The sequence below is a fragment of the Porcisia hertigi genome, chromosome 36, assembly GCF_017918235.1.
Source record: "Porcisia hertigi strain C119 chromosome 36, whole genome shotgun sequence".
NCBI lineage: Eukaryota > Euglenozoa > Kinetoplastea > Trypanosomatida > Trypanosomatidae > Porcisia > Porcisia hertigi.
In genome coordinates, this window is record NC_090595.1 from 2004555 (window position 1) to 2023646 (window position 19092).

A 19092-nucleotide genomic window follows, 5' to 3' on the forward strand; every position below is an offset into this window, starting at 1 on the left:
TGATACATTGCTCCCCCCCCGCATTCTGTAGCACACACACACACACACACACGTCACTCAGAAAACAAAAGAACAAACACTTTTCTTTTGCAGGTATGTATATGCATGTGTAGACATAGATATACACATTTATGGCGCCCCTCCACGCTAATTCCAATTTTGTTTCTGTCTGTGTTTGTTTTTATGTTTTCTCTTTTTCTTTGCGTCTCCCTCTTCTTTCCCCGTTCCCCGCGCGCGCGTGCTTACGGTTGTGGATTGCACCGCAGTGGTAAACGCATGGATATCGTATTACATTCGTGCCTGCACAATCACACCCTCGTGCTTTGTTTTTTCCCCTACCTCAACGGCACGACTGTTTCACGTTGGAACCATAGACGCAAAACTCAGGTGCCCCCCTCTCTCTCCCCCTCCTTCCCCCCAAAAAAAAAAAAAGCAACAACCAAAAAGCAACTACAAGGGACCGATCCTGGAATATACCGCCTTCATCTTAGGGATCCGCAGCTAAAAGCGTAAAAAAACTAAAGAATGGTGTCCCCAGCAGAGTACAGGATCAGCGAGATCCGGCGCTTCCTCATTCTCGTGGGAGGTGTTTGTGCCAGTATGTGCATGTCTACCTTCTACGGCTTCAACATCATCAGCAAGAACCTCGTCGATATGTTTAACCTAACCGGTGCCGACTTGACAACGATTACGACGATCGGTATCGTTGTTGGGTTTGCCAACTTCCCATTTGGTGTTCTGCTCGACTACTTGGGCCCGAAGTGGGTGTGTATTTTGGCTTGCACGCTGAACGCTCTCGGAGCGCTTCTTTACGCCCTTGCCTTCAACGGGAACGTTAAAGGGACCGTCCCGACTCTGTCCGTGTTCAGCGCGATTATGAGCCTCGGCTGCTCCTCCTTCGATACGGGCTCACTGATGGCGGTGCTCGGCAATTTCCCGCTCACAAAGGGCCCTGTCGTTGCCATCATGAAGACCCTCACCGGACTCGGCGCGTCCATCCTTGCAGTGATCAACTACAGCTTCTTTCGCAAGAGTGATGCGCACTACATGTTTTTCATGACGACGCTAGTCATTTGCATGGGCAGCATTGCGATCGCTTTCATTCGCTTTCCCCCCTACCACATCGTGCAGTACGAGAAAACACGTGTGCCGGAGAGGATGCAGGTGCGCCGCCGCCTGACGGAGCGCGCCTATTTGACTCAGGTCCCGCCGATGAAGCGCTTTTACCTCGGGTTTGGTATAATGGTTTCGCTCCTCGTGTACCTGACGGTGCAGTCGCTCTGTGTCGCCTACGCGAACCCGAGCGACTCGGCGCGCATGGGCAACACGATCGGGGTCCTGGTTCTTCTCGTATCCCTGGTCTTCATGGCGGCGCCGTTCCCGCTCCTGGGCGGGATGGATAAGAAGCCGAGCAAGGATTTCCCCGACTACCCAGCGGACGAGGCTCCGAGCTCCGAAAACGACGATGTGAAGCGTGTGCTACAGTCGACAGAAGCAGAGGTGGCGCAGTATCGGTGCGCGTTGTGCGAGCATCGCATGGAGGACGAACACCACCCAGTCAACGTCGAGAAAAAGTGTGCGGACTGCCCCGATTCCGGTCCAGCGCGCCTATTTGTGGACTCCGAAGACGCGGCGGTGCTGCAAGACGAAAACAAGGCGCGGATGCTGATCTCCGACCAGGACCCGCAGTACCAGACGACCTTCTTGCAGAGCCTCCAGCGGCCCGACATCTGGCTGTGCTGGTGGAACACGATGGCGACCTGGGGATGCGGCATGGTCATGGCTTTCAATTCAGCCCAGATTTATCAGTCACTCGCAAACAATAAGTACGAGAAGAAGACGAACACGATGTACTCTGTCATCATCAGCGTCGCGAGTGCGCTGGGCCGGCTGTCCATGGGTATATTCGAGCACGTCCTCAGCCACTATTCGTCTGAGAAGCGCCACGTCATCACGGTCGTCTTTCCGGTATCGTCCATCTGCATGGTGATCGGCCTCATCTTTCTGTTGGCGCTTCCCCTAGAGTCGAAGGGCATCGTCGTTGGCTTTTTTTTCGACTCCTTCGGGAACGGCTTCAGTTGGGCCTCCACGGCGCTGACGGTGCGTGGACTCTTCGCCAAGGACATTGGTAAGCACTACAACTTTATGTACGTTGGTGCCTTCTTCGCAGTCATTGCGCTAAATCGATTCGGCTTCGGTGAGAACTACGATCGTCAGGCGAAGCGGCAGCGCGACGCCGACCTGGCTGCTGGCAGGACGCCCATCTACCCCCGCTGTGCCGGGAAGGAGTGTGTCACCACCAGCTTCGTCATCCTCGTGTGCGTGAATGCTACTGCGATTGCTGGGAGCGTGTGGTTACACCTGCGCTATCGCAGATTTGTGCTCAGGCACCGCGCCGAGAAGGCTGCTGTGGCGTGCGCGGAGATGTCTAACCACCCCATTGAGGCAATCGACGCCAATGCGAGCCATTAAGTGCTGGTTTGCGGGTTGCAGAGAATGAGAAACAAAAACATTGCGAAGGGAGAACCCACCATGGCGATCACAAATCGAGCCCTACACGTTTACATGTGTGCTCCCTCTTTTCTCTGCATCACTTGAGCTTTGTTCCGTTTTTGTAGGAAAAGAGGAGCAGCGAATGCTGGTGTCGTCTCTCTCCTGTATCCCTGGAACAAAAAATAACGTCCACAATGAGGACCAAAGGGGAGGGGAGGGGCCAGGATCAATCCTGGCCGTTATCAGGGCACAGTCGAGACAATATGGTGAGTAGGACTGCACCCACTCCCCCCCCCTGCGTGGAGATTTTCACTACCGAAGTTGATGTAGTTGTAACAAGGTTTGGCACCCGAGCCCTTGCAAAAGTCAGAGCAGCGCTCCCTGCGGATCTTGGCAGTCGGATCGTTGATGGCATCGCGTTTCAGGTGCCCACAAGAGTACAGGCGTTTGCATGTGGTGGTTGTTTTTTTGCTGGCTAGTAAAAATATCAACATGAACGCATCTCGCTGGGTCCGCCATTTGCACGCTCCAGGTAGGCCTTTTCACCCCGAGGTAGGCAGCCCATCTATAGTCTCCAGTATCGTAGGCGTGGCTTGGAAGGCGCGGGGGGGGGGGGGATCGTTCTGTATCGTTCTGGGCTGGGGTATGCTCAGATCACCCAGTCAGCCATTACTCCAAGGCGTCTCTACTCCCAGCGCAGCATCCCGCCTGATAAGCCTGTGAATGGCCAGGCTAGAGAGAGTGGATTGCCGTTCATGTTCTGCGGGAGAGCCGACGCGTTGAGGGGACAGGTGGGGGGGGGGGGGAGGAGAACTCACACTGATTGGCACCCACGTTTCGTCGCTTGCTTTTTTTATTATTCGGAGTCAAGTTGGATCTGCGATAGCAGTTTTCCCTTCCTCTTCCTTCATCCTTTTTTTTTACTTCTCGTTTGAAGACGAGAAAATCAGATGTGGGCATCTCTATGTCGGCTGGTGGAGCGCACAGCAAAGTCGTGCATCCGGTGCGGTTGCACCAGTGTTTTTTCTAGGTGAAGTGTGCACTCGTTGTTCATAACGTTGTTTTTTTTTCTTATATTTGTGTGTGTGTGTGTGTGTGCTTCCCTTGCCATTATAGAGAGCCGTCTTGTAACGCACACCAACGCGAAGGAAAAAAAGTGGGAGCCAACAGAACAAGCACATACATGCAGATGTAATATTCTAGTGTTTTCTTTGTTTGCCTGCTGTCTTTTTTCGTTGCCCCCCCCTATTTTATGTGCGTAGTGTTTATTTGGTTACCGGTAACCTTTCCCCCTTCTCTCTCCCCCCCATCCCTTCCCCCTTTCGCCCTATTCCTCTCTCATGTTGTATAACCCCCTTCATCTTCCTTGTTTGAGCTCTCTCCCCCCCCTTTCCCCCCCTCTCCCCCTCCCCCTCTTACTTCTCTCTATTATAGTCGAGTGGTGGCATCGTTCTCGTTTCTCTCTTTTTCGGGGTTTGTTTTATACCGATGACGTTTCATATTTTTTCAGTGGTGTTCAGATAACGCAGTTGACTTGGGTTCTGCTTTCTCCGCTTCACACCTTGATGAGATTCGCCAGCGAGTGTGTGTGTGTGTGGAGGGGGAGGGGGAAGGGCGGACTTCACGTGCACGTACCCAAAAGACATACATACCCATATATTTGTGAAGGTCTGACCTGCGCCTACCGACGGTGATGGGGACTGATGCCCGTCCTCCTCCCACTTGTCTCCTCTCTTCTATCTGTTTTTGGTTTGTTTGCTTTACCGTTTATCGAATTTTTTTGAGTACTATCGTTAATAATAGTCTTACTATACATATGTATGTATATATTGCAGTGTTCTTGCTGGAGAGTGCCTCAAAGAGTGTCCTCCCTGTGGTCCTGAAGTCCACTGTGGGATTTCGCCGTTGTCTCTCTCTTTTTTACTTCACCCGAAGGCCAAACAGAACACGGAGACGGATTTGCCTGCTGTTACGGCCGATGTCCATTTCTCTTTGACTGCGCCTGTGTCTTTGGCACCCCTCTCACTCCGGTGGCCTTCGTTGCACCCATCGAAGAAAAATGTATATATGAAACAATGGAATGAAACCCTGAGAAAAAAGTGTTCCTTGACCGTTCAAGGAAGATACTGAGGAAGGGCGTGGCGAGGGCCGATAAGTCAAGAGGAGAGTGCGCAGAGAAGTATAGACGGGGAATAGGAGGGTGTAACTCGAACACATACAGCAGTAACGAGCATAATGGACACCCACGTGTACTGGTCACCAGTAGTGTGTGTGTATAGGCCTCCATGGGATAAAAGTGTGTAGATATGCTTCTCTTCTCTTTGAACTTGCATCTCTCTCTCTGTCGTCCAGGATTCGTCCCCCCCCCCCCCCCAACAAAAAACAAAACAGGGTTCACGTTTTCCTTCCTCTACCCCACCCCAAAGTACAGAATAAGGCAAACGTGTAGGGCACTGGCTTCAAATGTGTACTCACATCGCTGTTTTCCTTCTAAGCTCCCCCACCCCCTCCTCGTGTATCGATTGGCTCAACACGCAAAAGCGGCTTCTTTTTTTTCGGCCGTGAAATATAATGAGAATCCTGTCAAAGCCATTCAGCAGTGAAAACAACTCCATGTGTGTTGGTGGTAGCGACGCACCGTGCCTCCGTGCGTGCCTGTGTATGCAACAGGGCTGCTTGTGTTCCCTTCCTCCCATTCGTTGTTCCTGCTTATGCGTTTACTCAGCGCGGCGGGTAACAGTGCTGGAGCTTGCGTGTGGGTTCCTCATTTGTGTCGAGCGCAAGGTACATTGCGGCTGTCACCTCCCTCTGTCCGACGTTTTCTGTTCATTCTTTCTTTTCCCCTCTCTTCGCCTCAACACACATGCACACCCACACATGTGTGCCTTTCCATCCTTTGCGTTTTTGTTTCTCTATGTTTTTTTTTTTCCACCTCCCCCATAAAAGGGTCTCCGAATGTGTGGAAAGACGGGCGGTATCATTGTTGGCTGCACAACGTCGTGCTATGGCTGTATTTGTCGGTGGGTGGGGTTACAAAAAAAAAAGGAATGGCTCTATTCTGGTATCGCATCCTCCCTTTTCTCTGTGTGTGTGTGCCTAGGAAGGTTCCGCTGCGCCTTGCGTGTCTCTGTGCAATGACTGTGCGCGTGCCTACGCTACGGCGTGCGTGCGTGCAAAGGCGTTGTACACACACACACACACGGCGTGTGCTCGCACCCTCCCCCTTGGCCATGCGCGCGAGCAGGCGACTGATGGGTGCGATACATTGAAGGGGTCAGAGAATGTACTGTTTTTTTTCCGCTGGGCTGCGTTTTGCTGGGGGTGAGTGTGGCGTATGTTGTTGCTGCGAGGAGGGCTAAGGGCGCTGGAGTAGTCGCAACTGGAGTCTTTCTGCTGTCCGCCAAGTCTTCTGAGAGGAAGGGGCGTGACGGAACTTGGGGTCGGGGAGGTCAACGTACTTGACGTCGTTGTGGTGTTATTCTCACGACTGGAGACGCGGCGCTGACGTGCTGAGAAGCGCGTTGTTGGCGGTTCCCTTTGTGGGGAGCGGTTCGGCTGCTTGTAGGCAGTGTGTATAGGTATGCTGTGCAGGATCCCCCCACTCGAATTCTTCTGTTCTTGGCGGGCCTCCTGACTTCACAAAGGACAAAGAACTGGTGCGCGACAGGAATTGAGGTGGTGAGACTGAGTAATACGCAGAGACGGGTGTTGCAGATGTGTAGAAAGCGGCACTGCAGAGCGGATGGGGAAGGGGAAGAGGGCGGATGAAGTCAAGCTCGCAATTGCGGCTCGTCTCCTCCCCCTCCTCCCTCCACATTCAACTGCATCGTGCTCACTTCTGCCTCTGCCTGCCCCTCCCTTCGTATCACCTCCTCAGAATCACCCCCCCTCTTTCCGCGTCGCTTCCCCTCTATTTTCATTAGGGTCTCCAGTGTCATAGCCTTTGGAGATTTATTGTTCTGTCTTTTGCCGCCCATGCGTCAGCTGGGCCCATGCGAGGCTTTGTGCGTCGAGGGTATATGGGAGTGAAAAGCGAAGATGTTTGAGGGGCTACCCTTTTTTTTCATGGGGGTTCTGTGCTCCATAGGAGCTTTGCGAGAAGCGATGGCTAGAGAGAGTGCGCACACGGCAGCCCAAGAGCACCCCCCCCTACACACACACACACACACAGCGATGTGCGTCGGCATTGGCATATTCGCACGCGTTGCCCGTTTGCCCGTCAGCTATGACAGAGGAAGCTGTGCGTCTTTTGAGCCTCGGGGTTTGGAAACGGTGTGAGAAGAGACAGAAGGCAAGGCAACAAGGGGGGGGCCGAGGGCAGGAGAAGGGGGTGCGTGATGCCCCCCCTTTTCAATTCCTTTACGCACTGTATGTGCCAGCACTGTACCACTTTTTTTTTCCCTTCTACCTCCTGTGTTTAGGCCAGGCCGCTCACCTGTGACAACCTTCAGCGAAAAAACATGAGCAAGAACGTCAGCGGAAAGCACAGAGCTCAGCAACTGCATAGCTCTTCACATCACCGGCTTCCCTGAGAAAGTGTCCCCCCGCCAGAGACGTTGGGGGTCGTGGAGCTTTCAGACACGCACCCTCTTCCTCTCCCTCTCCCTCCCTCCCTCCCTCCCTCCCCCTCCGCGAAGAATCGCCCCCTTTGTTTATTTTGTGGTTGTCCTCAACCTCGCTGGGATAGAGGGAGACCCTCCAGTATCCAGTGGTCACGCAGTGCAGTACGAAACATCTCATAGTTGGTGGGGTGACCGGCGAGGGATGATGTCTTTTCCCGCCCTGGCGTACAATGGCACTGCCTGCTCATCTCTCCGCCCCATACGCACCTCTCCCCCTCTTTGGTCTTTTCTTTCGACGCACATCAACATGTGCACGCTTGTGCGCACGCTAACCCTGGTCGCCCCTTTGGATACCTACTAATATCGCACCGTCTCTTAGAGCAGGCCACATTCTGCGCCCCCTCTCTTGGACCTACCGGTGTGCCAATCTAGCAGCCGCTGTCCCTAAATCCCCATCACGACATCCGAGTTTCGGCCGCCCCCTCACACCCTCCCCCTTATTTTTCAGTACGGCGAACCATTTAAGATTCCACCGGCTCGAAACGTAAACAAGGAACGAGAAGAAAAAAAACGCGAAGACCAGAAGAAGCGGACAGCGGTGGAAGCAAGGCAGTAAATTATATATATATATATCTATATGTATTTATTGTTTTTTCAAGCATTGCCCCAGGTCACCCTTCGTTCAGCCGTTTTCCCTCGCTCCTCCCCTCGCTTCGCTGTCATAGCGGTTTTTTCCTCTCGGTTGTTATCCCTTTTGCTCTATCCACCAACAGACACACACACACACACAGATCCACCCCCTTGCCCGGGTGTCCGTGTGCTGTTCCCGGTAATAGCGCGCTTATCCGTTTTTTTTCTCTCTCTGAACGTTGTCGCGTCCTCGATTCCTTTCCCCGTTCAGCCGTTTTCTCTCCCTCCTCTCCTCTCCTTCGTTGCTTGCAACCCCCTCGTTTCTCCTGGTTCGCCTCGGAAAAGGAACGGCGCAATCTCTATCACCCACCTCCGGTGGTCCCCAAGGTCACCACTACGACGAGAATTACGCAGCGTGGCAAGATGCTTGTCGTTGATGATTTGTACCGTTGCCGGATGCTGATGGCCGGTGTGTATCTGGGCATTGCCATCAGCTCCACGTACGGCTTCAGCATCTTCACAGAGCATCTGCGCAACAAGTACCAGTTCAACCAGGCGGACATCACCACGATCAGCACCGTGGGGAACTGCTGTGGGTACCTTGTCTTCTTCGCCGGTATGCTGTTCGACTTTGCGGGCCCGAAGGTGCTTTTCCCGGTTGCCGGGTTTCTAGGCTTTCTCGGCTATGTTCTCTTTGGGCTCTCGTTTGACGATGTCATCACGAGCTCCACAAAGGAGGCGGCGCTTATCAAGTTTTGCATCTTCAACGCCATTTTGTACTTTGGATGCCCGGCCATGGATGTGGCAACGCTGATGCCGCTCATGGGGAACTTCCCGCTGGAGCGGGGGTACATAGTCATTATCCAGAAGACGTTCTCCGGCCTCGGCACATCGGTGCTCATGGCGTACTTCAACGGCTGGTTCAACTCGTCATCGGAGGGTGTGGCGAGCAACTACTCGGGCTACGCCTACTTTGTCGGCGCGCAGATACTGTTCTGTTCCCTGCTAGGCTGCTTTTTCATTGACCTCCCCCCGTACGTGCCGTGCCAGTTTCGGCGGAACCGCCTCACCGCGGAGCAGGCAGCGGAGCGGCAGGCCACACTGGCCATTTACAGCAAACAGCACGCACCTTTGCGGCGACTGTACATTGGCTGCGGCGCGGTCGGTGCCAACTTGATCTTTCTCACCATCAGCGCCATCGTGACGGGCTACGTGTCCACATCGAGAAGCGGCTACATCGCCATCTCTATTGTTGCCATTTTGCTGCTGACGTTCTTTTCCTTTATAGCGCTACCCTTCCAGTTCCTGGGGCGCTACCCCGTCATCACGAAGAGCCACCCCCACTTTTCCGGCTTGGGCTACACGGACGACGTGCTGGAGGATTCGGGAGTGTACCGGAAAGCTGGTTCTACAGGCATCAGTGGTACGGAGGCCACGGCTGACGCCAACAGGGAGCCGACCGGTGTCCAGACGTTGATGAGAGACGCGGGCAGCCAGAATGCGGCTGGTAATGATGCAACGGAGGCGAAGATGGGTGATGAGAGCTTGACAGCGGTGTGGGGTAACAAGGACGAGGAGCTGAGTTCCCGAGAGGCGGAGGGCCAGACCTCTGCTGCGCAGCAGACGAAGGTCGCCGGCGACCCGCAATACTGCCAATCGTTCTGGCGCAATCTCCTCACGGTGGATCTGTGGCTCTTCTGGCTCAGTTTCTTCGGCATGTGGGGCACCGGCACTGTGATGCAGATGAACGCGGCGCAAATCTACCGCAGTCGAAACCTCGGTGTGTACACCAGTTCTAGCCTCTCTCTCTACGTCGCCCTCATAGGCGTGGGCAGCGCCATTGGCCGTATCACGAGCGGCACACTGGACATGTGGCTCATCCGGCGAAAGACGCGCTGCACGAACGAGATCTTGACAACAACTTTCCTTCCTATCGGTGCGGTGCTGCTCTTTTTTTCCTACCTCCTCTTCGCGGTGATCCCAGCGGATGGTCTCATCCTACCCTTTCTTCTGGGCTCCATCGGTACAGGTATGGGCTGGGGCCTTGGCGCACTGTGCGTGCGTATCGTCTACGCCAACGACATTGGCAAACACTACAACTTCATGTTCTCGTCCGGTTTTGTCAGCACCATCGCGCTCAACCGCTTCATGTTCGGTACCATGTTCGATAATGAGGCCAGCCGTCTTGGCACAGCACCCAACTGTAACCAGTCATCGTGTGTGCGGGATCAAATGTTTATCCTCATGGCTGTAAATGCGATATCCACTGTGTCAGCTGTTCTGTTGCACTTCCGTTTCCGCCGTTTTGTGCGACAGGAGCGTGCGAAACGGGCCGAGGCGGTCTTGACGGTGAATGTGAAGAACGAGAGCGAACCCTCGGGAGTGGATGCGACGCGCAACTAGTGTGTGTAGCCGCGGTGGGGGGGGGGGGAGGGGGAGGGGGAGGGGAATGGTGCTCTGCTGCGGTGAAGTCCTGCCAAAGAAGATGCTTGCCAAACAACACTCCCTTTGCGTAGTGGAATGCACCAATCGCCGTTTTCGATTCCCGCTGTCACTTCCCCCCCTTCTCCTTCTCCTTTCCCTTTCGGGCTTCTGGGCACCGCTCTTTCCATGCGACAGGCCTCTCCCCACTGTCCTTTTTTTTTTACGCGGGAAGCGTCACCACCGGGCGGAGCGGCGGTAGCGAAGAAAAGTTAAAGAATAATATTTCCCTTCGTAACAACGAAAAAAAAAGTCTACCTAAAAGAACACGTTACCCGCACCCCCAAATGCGGTGTGCTGCGGTAGGTGAATGTGAAGCTCAAAATTTTTCATTTTTTTGTTTTTCTCTTACCGACGTCCAGACACGATTATTAGGGAGCCCCGCACAAGGATGTCATTATCGCCGCAAGGTTCTTTGGCTCAGCTGCACGGCTCGTGCCTTTCCGGCTGGGTACCACCACCAAAAGCATATTTGTATACATATGAAAGAAAAAACGGGGGGGGTGCTGGATGTGGCAAGAAGTCGTCGATGCATCGCTCTATTGATGTTTTATGTGTGTGGGGAAGTAATGGTCCGAGTGGTTTTTGTTTACCTGAGGGAGCATTTTAAGAAAAATGTGCACACACACACACACACACACGCGCGGGTTGTGTAAACGGAAAGCGAACGGGCAAACATAGGCACCAGGTAATATGGGGGGGGGTTGTAGCGCTGCGATCTATACAGAGGAGTCGCGAACTGTGAGCGGGACACTGTATTACGCAGGATCGCTGCGACAGAAGACCAGCAGAAGCAACAGAGGAGACACAAAATAGTTCTGCTGCGTCTTTAAGCATATCTTTATTTTTCGCGTGTGTGTTTGCGTGTGTGTGTGTGTGTGTGTGTGTGTGTGTGGTAGCTATTTGGGGGAGCGAGGGGAAGAGAGAGAAGAGGAACTCTGACAAGCGTTTTCCCCCTTATGCGAGATCCCGTGAGCAGATCTCCTCCGTTTTTTTTTTCGATCAGCCCATCCTTTTTTTTTTTTGCGCTTCCACACACCTCCTTTCCACACACACTCCCCCGCTTCTCTTTTCCAGGTGTACCCCCCCCTCCCCCACCTTCCTTTACATTTAAATGTGGAGCACGACTCTCACCTTTTTTTTTGTTTTTTTTTTTTTGCGCTGGCCTTTCAGCTTTTCATTGTCCTCTAGCCATGTGCCCGTGTGCGCGCGTGTACGTCGTGGTCGGGGTGTCAGAGACCAAGAAAGGAATAGAGGTGAAGACGGGCTGGTTCCGAAGGGTTTGCGAAAACAGCAAACAAGAAAAAAAATGGGGCGAAGAGGCGGTGCTCAGTCACGCATTGCTTATGTGTCGACGAGGCTCGGTGTTGGCGATGGAACGCGTGCATCCCTCACACCAGTGCATCACCGACGACAGCAAGGGCATCTTTTTTTTTTCAAACCTCCCTTTTTCTGGTTTCGCATCCGGCCGCCTTGTCTCCCCTGCGGTATTTCATCACCACGTCAAGTTTCACTTTTTCTCTGCCGGCCCCGTCGGCGGCCTCCCCGCTCACACGCGCACCTCTTATTGTTTATTTTTGACCCCATCGATAAATGCCAGTATACATTACTGGGCTCGATGTTTTAGTTTCTCTTGCGGATGTGTGAAGGTTTTCATATATATGTTTCTGCGGCTACTTTTTTGTTTCCCTCGTGATACGCGACTCACTATGACATTTCTGATGGGGTGGAAACAGCTGCACACACGAACCCCAGCTTCCACTCACACACCCTTTCACTCGGTGTGTGTGTGGGTGCACCTGGCCAGGTTTTTCTGTTTTTCTGTTTTTTTTGTTTTTTTTCTTCTTACCACCACCTCTCTCCCCTCTTTCTCCCCACTCCTCATGGGCTGTCACTTCTTCGGTTTTTCCCCCTCCCTATCAGCCATTACTCCTTTGTATCTGGCACAACCGTGACGTGTGCGCGCCAGGGGTACCAACATCCGAAGAGGGACCACTTCTGTTTCGCACGCCTCCAGTTGCCCCCGTCTTCTTGGCCGTTCAGAATGTCATTCATCTTTGACTCATTTCTCTGTGTTCTCTCATCAGCCGCCAACAACGGCGACGTGGTTCGGGTTTGTTTCGGGCGTTTACTTTTTTTTTTGTAACGCTCTTCTCACAACGCCACCCGTGCCCCCCCCCCCCCACACACACACATCTCCTGCGGCAAACGCTGGCACCAATGCGCTTGGCCAATTTTTTTTTTTTTTGGGGGGGAGGAGATGTGCGTTGTGTGTGGCGCGCATTGCGCTATTCTGGTGTCTATTTGACTTGGTAGCCCACGCCGCCTTGCGCGGGTGCGCCTTGACCAGTCGGGAGCCACCAAGGCGAAGGATAAAGAGCACCAGGTGCGAATAGCTGCGCATAGATTTTTCGGTGGGGAAGAGCCATGTTCGGAGTTCATTGGAACTGAAAATCAAGTGGAACTGCCGCATGTCCGTCCTCGAGCACGCCTCTGGGGTCTTGGAAGGGTGATGCTGGTGTAGTTAGTGAAATGCCTCGCGGACTTCGAGACAAGGGGGTGCCCAAAGAGCTTGTGTGTTTGTGTGCGCTTAAAAGCGAACCGTGGAGATAAACGTCCTTTGGAGTGGAAAGTTTTGTGAATTATTGCAAAATAGCGCTGGGGACAAGAAACAAATATTAGTGGAATGAAACAGAGTTCATGCGATGCCAGTGATTGCCGTTATGAGTTGCACAAGAGGCAATAAAACACACGCAACCGGGAGTACGTTAGACGACGCCCCACGGGTTGTGACGTGTGTGTCAGAAATAAAAACAATGGACGAGAGACCACTAGGCTACAGTATGCCAGCAACCACTAACGCATGACTACCCCCCCCCCCCGGGGGGGGGGGCTCTCATGCGTCTCACTTGCACGAACAGCCCCCGGTCACCGTCCTCACTTTGCGCGCCTTCTTCATCTCCCCTCTCACCTCACCCCACCCGGAGAGCACGCTCATTTTCTCGTCGCAAGCGATCCGGGAGGGCCCTTCAAAGTGTTGCGGTCTCCTCCGCCCGTGAACTACCCTGTCGTTTAAGCGTGACCCCTCTCCCCCACGACCCCGCTTGCCGTTGTGGTTGAGGGCGGGAACATTCTTGCGTCTCCTTCCTTCGCTTCTTGTCGCTGAAGTGGTAGCAAGCGTATTTTTTTTATAATTTGCGATTTTGTGCTCGTCGCGCATGGTTGATTTTCCTTCCTTTTTGTTGGTGGTGCAAGTCCTTTTCACGAGCGGATACCTTTCACGCCTCTATCTACCTCCGTTGTCGTCGTCTTCGTTGAACCTTAGATGTGTGGCATCTGCCTTCTTGTGCGGCAGAGGATCGTGAGCGCCGATGCCACTCCCACGGTGGTTCCAGACTCGGAGTCCTTCTGCCCAGCACCGGACGAGGCCGAGCATCAGCAGCAGCAGGATTACTGCAACCACGCTAACGGCATCGGCGGTGACACCTGCTTTGCGCCCTCAGTGGCCCAGACACACCGCCTCACACCATGCCTATGCACAGAGGCAGAACTAAACGTAAGGAGATTTCTCAGCGGCAACAGCACCGACGCTTCCAATGACCTCTTCGAAGAAATGATTCACAATCTGCGCCGTCGCGGTCCCAACACGTATGGCATCACACGGCGTTCTTTTTCAACGGTCTGTCAGATACCCACCGACAGCGATGTGTCACAGATGCCATCAGAACAAACGGCGACGAGTGAGGGCGGGACAGCTGGTGTTGCTGTGCCGCACGTGTGTGTACCCACCGCCGCTGCCGTAAACGTTCGCACTGAGGTGGCAGGCGTGGCGTCTGTCCTCGGCTTGCGCGGGCGCTCCACTGTAGCACAACCCTACGACATGAACGTGGAGACGGACGCCCAGGAAGACGGCTCGGCTGATTCGTGGGACTTCCGCTCCTCCCTCCTGTGGAATGGGGAAATCTTCGGCGGTGCTCTCTGTCCACCTCCGTGGGGCTCTGACACGGTGCTGCTGGCGAGCCGCCTCTCCCAGATGGAGTTGGAGTGCGTGAGGATGACGCAAAACACGCCAGCGGGGCGCAAGCTTCTCCCGCTGTCGCAGCGTCAGCGCATCTTCCTGCAGAAGTGCACCGCTCTGTTTGAGCAGCAGGTGGAGGGTCCGTATAGCTTTATCTTTATCGCGACGCGGCTGCGTCTCGCCGTCTTTGGGCGAGACCCACTTGGTCGGCACTCGCTCCTCACGCACGTCAGCGTGAGGGCGCCACTGCAAAATGCGGGGCACGCGCAGTCTGTGGGTGCCGCGACTGCTGCCGCCCCAGCGGCGCTGCATGAGGTGCCGGCAGAGTGGGATGTGGAGCTCATTGTCACCTCTGTCGGCGTGCAGCACAGCCCACCGGCGTGTGTCACGGCTCCCACCGCTGCGGCTGTCGACACCGCCCCCAGTGCGGTGTGTTGCTCTTCGTCGCACATCACGAGCAGTGACAGTCTCCTGCCGCTTTCGGGGAACCCCGTGAGGGTGAGCGGTGGCAGCGCTGCCACGTCGAAGCGCCCTCGTCATGAGAAGGCGATATCAGCGGCTGCGTCGCTGGCGTCAACGTCCCCCTGCACACCACCGCCCGTGTCGCGCTCGATGAAGCTGTCGCCGCAGAATGCAGCGGATGAGGAGGACGAGGAGGACAACGGCGATGTCGCCGCTGCGAGCAGCCGAGAGGTCTGCTGGGAGGAGGTCGGTGTCACGGGACTTTTTGCGATTCCTTTGCAGACCCCTCTGGCCTACGGCAGTCCCACAGCGGCTGCGGAGGCAGGGGATGACGATATTGCCGACTCCCAAGACGCTGCGCCGCACGAGCTGTTTAGCCTTCATCCCGTCTGCCTCTCTGCTGCGGCAGCGGGGAACGGCGCCCGTAGGGTGCACCAAGGCAGTGCCTATGCTGCACAGGTACGCCTCCTGCACTGCCCGTGGCAACGAACAAACCACCTGGTGCATCCACTGCTGCGAACGGCTGCACTGCCGATGGTGCCGCACGAGCCGCCGCCGTTTGAGCAAATCCTCGCCCACGAGGAGATCGCGGTGCTGCCGGAGCCGCTTTTGCAATGGGCGCGGAACTTAATGAAAGGCATCCAACCTGAGGGGTCACAGGACCAGAGCTGGGTGGACTGGACTGCTGCGCATTACATGCTGGCCCTTGCCGTCTCGATGCACCGCCGCATCACTGTGGCGAATGCCGGCGCAGCGGACGCCTGTGATGCGCAGGAGCTGACAACCGCACGTCGGCGGCCCCTGTGCATCTTATTTTCCGGCGGCATCGACTGTACCGTCATCGCTGCCCTGGCGCACTATCTCCTGCCGGTGGAAACCCCAATCGAACTGGTGAACGTGGCGTTTGGGGCAACGCCAGAACAAGCGCCCGACCGCATCGCTGCCTTCCGCTCGATGGAAGAGCTTCTGCGCCTTCCGCTTCTTCACACCTCGGCGGACGACGCGGTAGCGGGAGTCAGGGAGACTGCTGCTGCTGCTGCACCGCAGCGGGAATGGCGCTTGGTCTTGGTGGATGTCCCGTCGAAATCCACTGCGGACAGTGCCCACATAAAGGATCTGCTTGTGCCGCAGCACACCATCATGGATCTTGACATCGGCACAGCGCTCTGGCATGCCGCGCGCGCTTCGGGACGCATGCAGAGATTACGCAGCAGCGACGTAGAGGCTGGCAATACGCCGCCGCCGACGACGACGACGGTGACCACAGCGCGTGGTAGTCTGACTTCGCCCTCCGCCACGGTGTGCGGGGCTACGAGCAGCCCCACTGTCACGCTGGACGAGTTCTCCAAGCATTTCCGTGCCTACACAGCTGCGATACCTGCTGCCAGATCTTTACATAAGGGCACGGCTTCAGAGACGCCGTCCGCCGGCATCCCCTGCACCTTGTACGCCAGCAACGCCGCGCACACCACGGCGAACACCTCATCGGCCCCTCCGTCATCCACGTCAGACGATCTGGACTCTGTGGCAAACGTGCAGAAGTACCAAATTCTGGTGGACATTCTTGTCAAGGAGGGGCGCAGCGGCTCTGGTCCGCAGACACCAGTGCTGTTGTCTACGCTCGGCAAGGAGTACAGCCTCTTTCTCCATCCGCACATCAAGCGCTACGGGTACAAGAAACTCGGCAGCTTCTTGAACGACGCAGCCAAGGCAGGGTACGTCAAGTTTGCGCCGGACGCCCCATCTAAAGCGGTGCGGCTCTGCCGGCCGTGCGACACGCAGCGCGCCGCCGCCGTGCCGCCCAGTCCGTGGTTCACGACGCGGTACATGAAGGGGAAGGAGCCAGTACACGCTCCCGACGGATCGGTGCAGCCGCCGCTGCCGTACCCAGGAACGTATGAGGAGTCGTATGTATCGCAAGCGAAGGTGGTACTGCTTGGCATGGGCGCCGACGAGACGCTGGGTGGGTATACGCGCTACCGGCGCTTCTTTCAGCGAGAGGGCATGCCGGGTGCCTGGCGGGAGCTTGAACGAGACTTCGCCAGACTGTGGCAGCGCAACTTGGGTCGCGACGATCGTATCACAATGGACAGTGGGCGGGAACCGCGCTTCCCTTACCTCGATGAGGGTGTCGTGCGCACCCTAGAGTGGGTTGTGCTGAAGCGTCGCAACAACATCCTGACCACCCACGACTCGTTGTCGCGGCACGCGGTGGGGGACAGTGCAGCCTGTGAGGATCCTGGGCCGACGATGTCGCCTGGTACTACTTCCTCGCTGCGTCAGACGTCGGCCTCGTGTTCCCGTGATGCACCCTCCCCACTGACAAGCGACGAGCTCTTGCGGCTTGCCATGGAACCCATTGTGAGCTTCCGGCTGAACCTCGGCGAGGGTGACAAGCGTGTATTGCGCCGCGTGGCGAGCGTCTTGGGTCTGGGGGACGTGACTCATCTACAAAAGCGCGCTATTCAATTCGGCTCCCGCGTGGCGGAGCGCAAGGTCAAAGGCACCAATGATTTTTGACGTTGATTCACATTAAAGAGGCTGGGACGCGGCGGGGGAGTTGTCGAGAACTCAGCTGGAGCGGATATGGCGGACCAGCCTTGGGTTTTACCGCTGTCCCACGATGACTCTACTACTTGATACATAAATGCATAATATATTATATTAGCTCATTTAACGCGCACAAACGTTGTTGGCGTTTATGCGAAAACCCGGGTGACCACGGTGGTGTGGTGGACGGACCAGAAAGAAGGAGAGGGAGGGAGGGGGGGAGGGAGGGAGGTGAATGAGGGTGAGGGAGAAGCCTCTCCGTGTGTTTACTGTCAAGGTATTCACTGCGACCTACCACACCCCACTCCCCGCATCCTCTGGCGTTTTGTATGACCCACTGTGTGCGGTTCACGCGGTGGGGGCTGCAGGCAATTCTTATGGTGCGAGGGGAGGGGTACAGCGTGGGGGCGGGGGGGGGGAAGTGGTACCGAAAAGATGTCTTGGTAAGAGGGGGGCCCACACCCAAAGCGGTCACGGATATGAGCTCATCAATTCAATAGGGAGCACAACGATTGCAGTTTGTGTTTGTGTCCTCCCCTCTCTCCTCCACCAAAGACACACGCACTTACTGCCCCTCGCTCGATAATCATCATCCTGAGAAAGGGACTACGTACATCTATCGTTCCCTATCGAAACCGCTTTTCTATGAGACGCCCTTGACTGAAACAGTAGGGATTTTTTAAAAGTGTGTGCCTGATAGCTGCAGCAGCGAGTGACTTCCGTGCGTAGATGACTTTGTCTGTATGTCCCTGCGCCCTCCCCCCCCCCCCACGCGTGTTTACGTGTGTGTGTGTGTGTCTAGTTGTTCACGAAACTTGCAGGGGTATTTTCTGCTCTCGATCTCTCTACTGCGCCTTCATAGTACATGTAGATTTCCTAAACTGTACTCATTGTGATAAAAGAACGCGCCTCGGCGTGGGGTATTGGGGGCCCCCAAGTCACTCTTGACCAGGCGAGCCAGCCAGCCTCCTCCCCTCCCTGCCTCTCTGTCTATCACCCTCTCAAGCCCCTCACCCTCCCCCCTCCTACACACACACACACACACACACACACACACACACACACACACTGTACCATCTGTGGTAGTGTGATGGAGCTGAGAGGTCCCAATAATGCAACGACTTCATAGTAGTGGTTGAGTCATGCTGCTCTTGGCGGTTGCTTAGCGGACAGCGTTGTGTCGCAGCGGTCTGTAAAAGTGAACACGCTTCGCGGCCATCGATGTGGTGGTGCCGGGTGGTAAGGTGACTCGAGCGTGCTTCTACCAGCACTGAGTGCCTGCGAGTGGGGGCAGGCTGGGTGACTGCGAGGAGTGTGCTGCGTCGGGCGACTTGCAATGCTTGGGGGCGGCGGCGGTGGTGGTGGTGGTGGGTGGTTCGAGTGGTGGGAGGTCGAGGCCGAGGCCGCGCTCGGGGAAATGAGTGGGCACCGTGGTAATTCGCGTCGACCGCTGTTTCGCACCTCTCGATCAGGACTTGGACTGATTTGTGTGAATGTACGGGCCCACAGTCGTGTGTGTGTGTGTGCGTGCGGGGGAGGGGAGGGGAGGGGAGAGAGAGAGCACAGGTTGATAAAAGAGCTGATAATTGTTGGTCTTACCCATGAGGAACCTCATCCCCGGGGAATGCGCATACGGTATAAGCGATGAGGTTCTGGTTATGCAGTTAGCGTGTCGCACGCTGCTACCCCGATTGACATCATGGAGGCTGCGGGGAATGCGGGGTGCGGGTGGGGTGAGCGACCAAAGAGGAGCTCTCCCTTTTGAGAGTCACAGCGCGTTGGAAAAGGCAAACCGTCTACACACGAAGTGATGTGCTGGGCATTAATCTTTGATGTGTAGTGAAGTCGATGTGGTTCGTTGTGTGCTCGTTGTCGAGATACATGCAAACCCTAATC

The 19092-nt window shown here is 55.5% G+C and overlaps 2 protein-coding genes across 2 annotated transcripts; both read left to right on the forward strand.

Moving 5' to 3' along the window:
* Positions 1-654: 654 nt before the first annotated feature.
* On the forward strand, positions 655-10088 carry JKF63_00517 (uncharacterized protein; the record flags this gene model as incomplete). The annotated part of the gene is made up of 2 exons (XM_067896568.1): positions 655-2407; positions 9715-10088. 2 exons carry the CDS (start codon positions 655-657, stop codon positions 10086-10088), a joined length of 2127 nt encoding a protein of 708 aa, XP_067752725.1.
* A 3403-nt stretch (positions 10089-13491) lies between these two features.
* Positions 13492-17166, forward strand: JKF63_00518 (uncharacterized protein; the record flags this gene model as incomplete). The annotated part of the gene is made up of 1 exon (XM_067896569.1): positions 13492-17166. One exon carries the CDS (start codon positions 13492-13494, stop codon positions 17164-17166), a length of 3675 nt encoding a protein of 1224 aa, XP_067752726.1.
* Positions 17167-19092: the final 1926 nt, after the last annotated feature.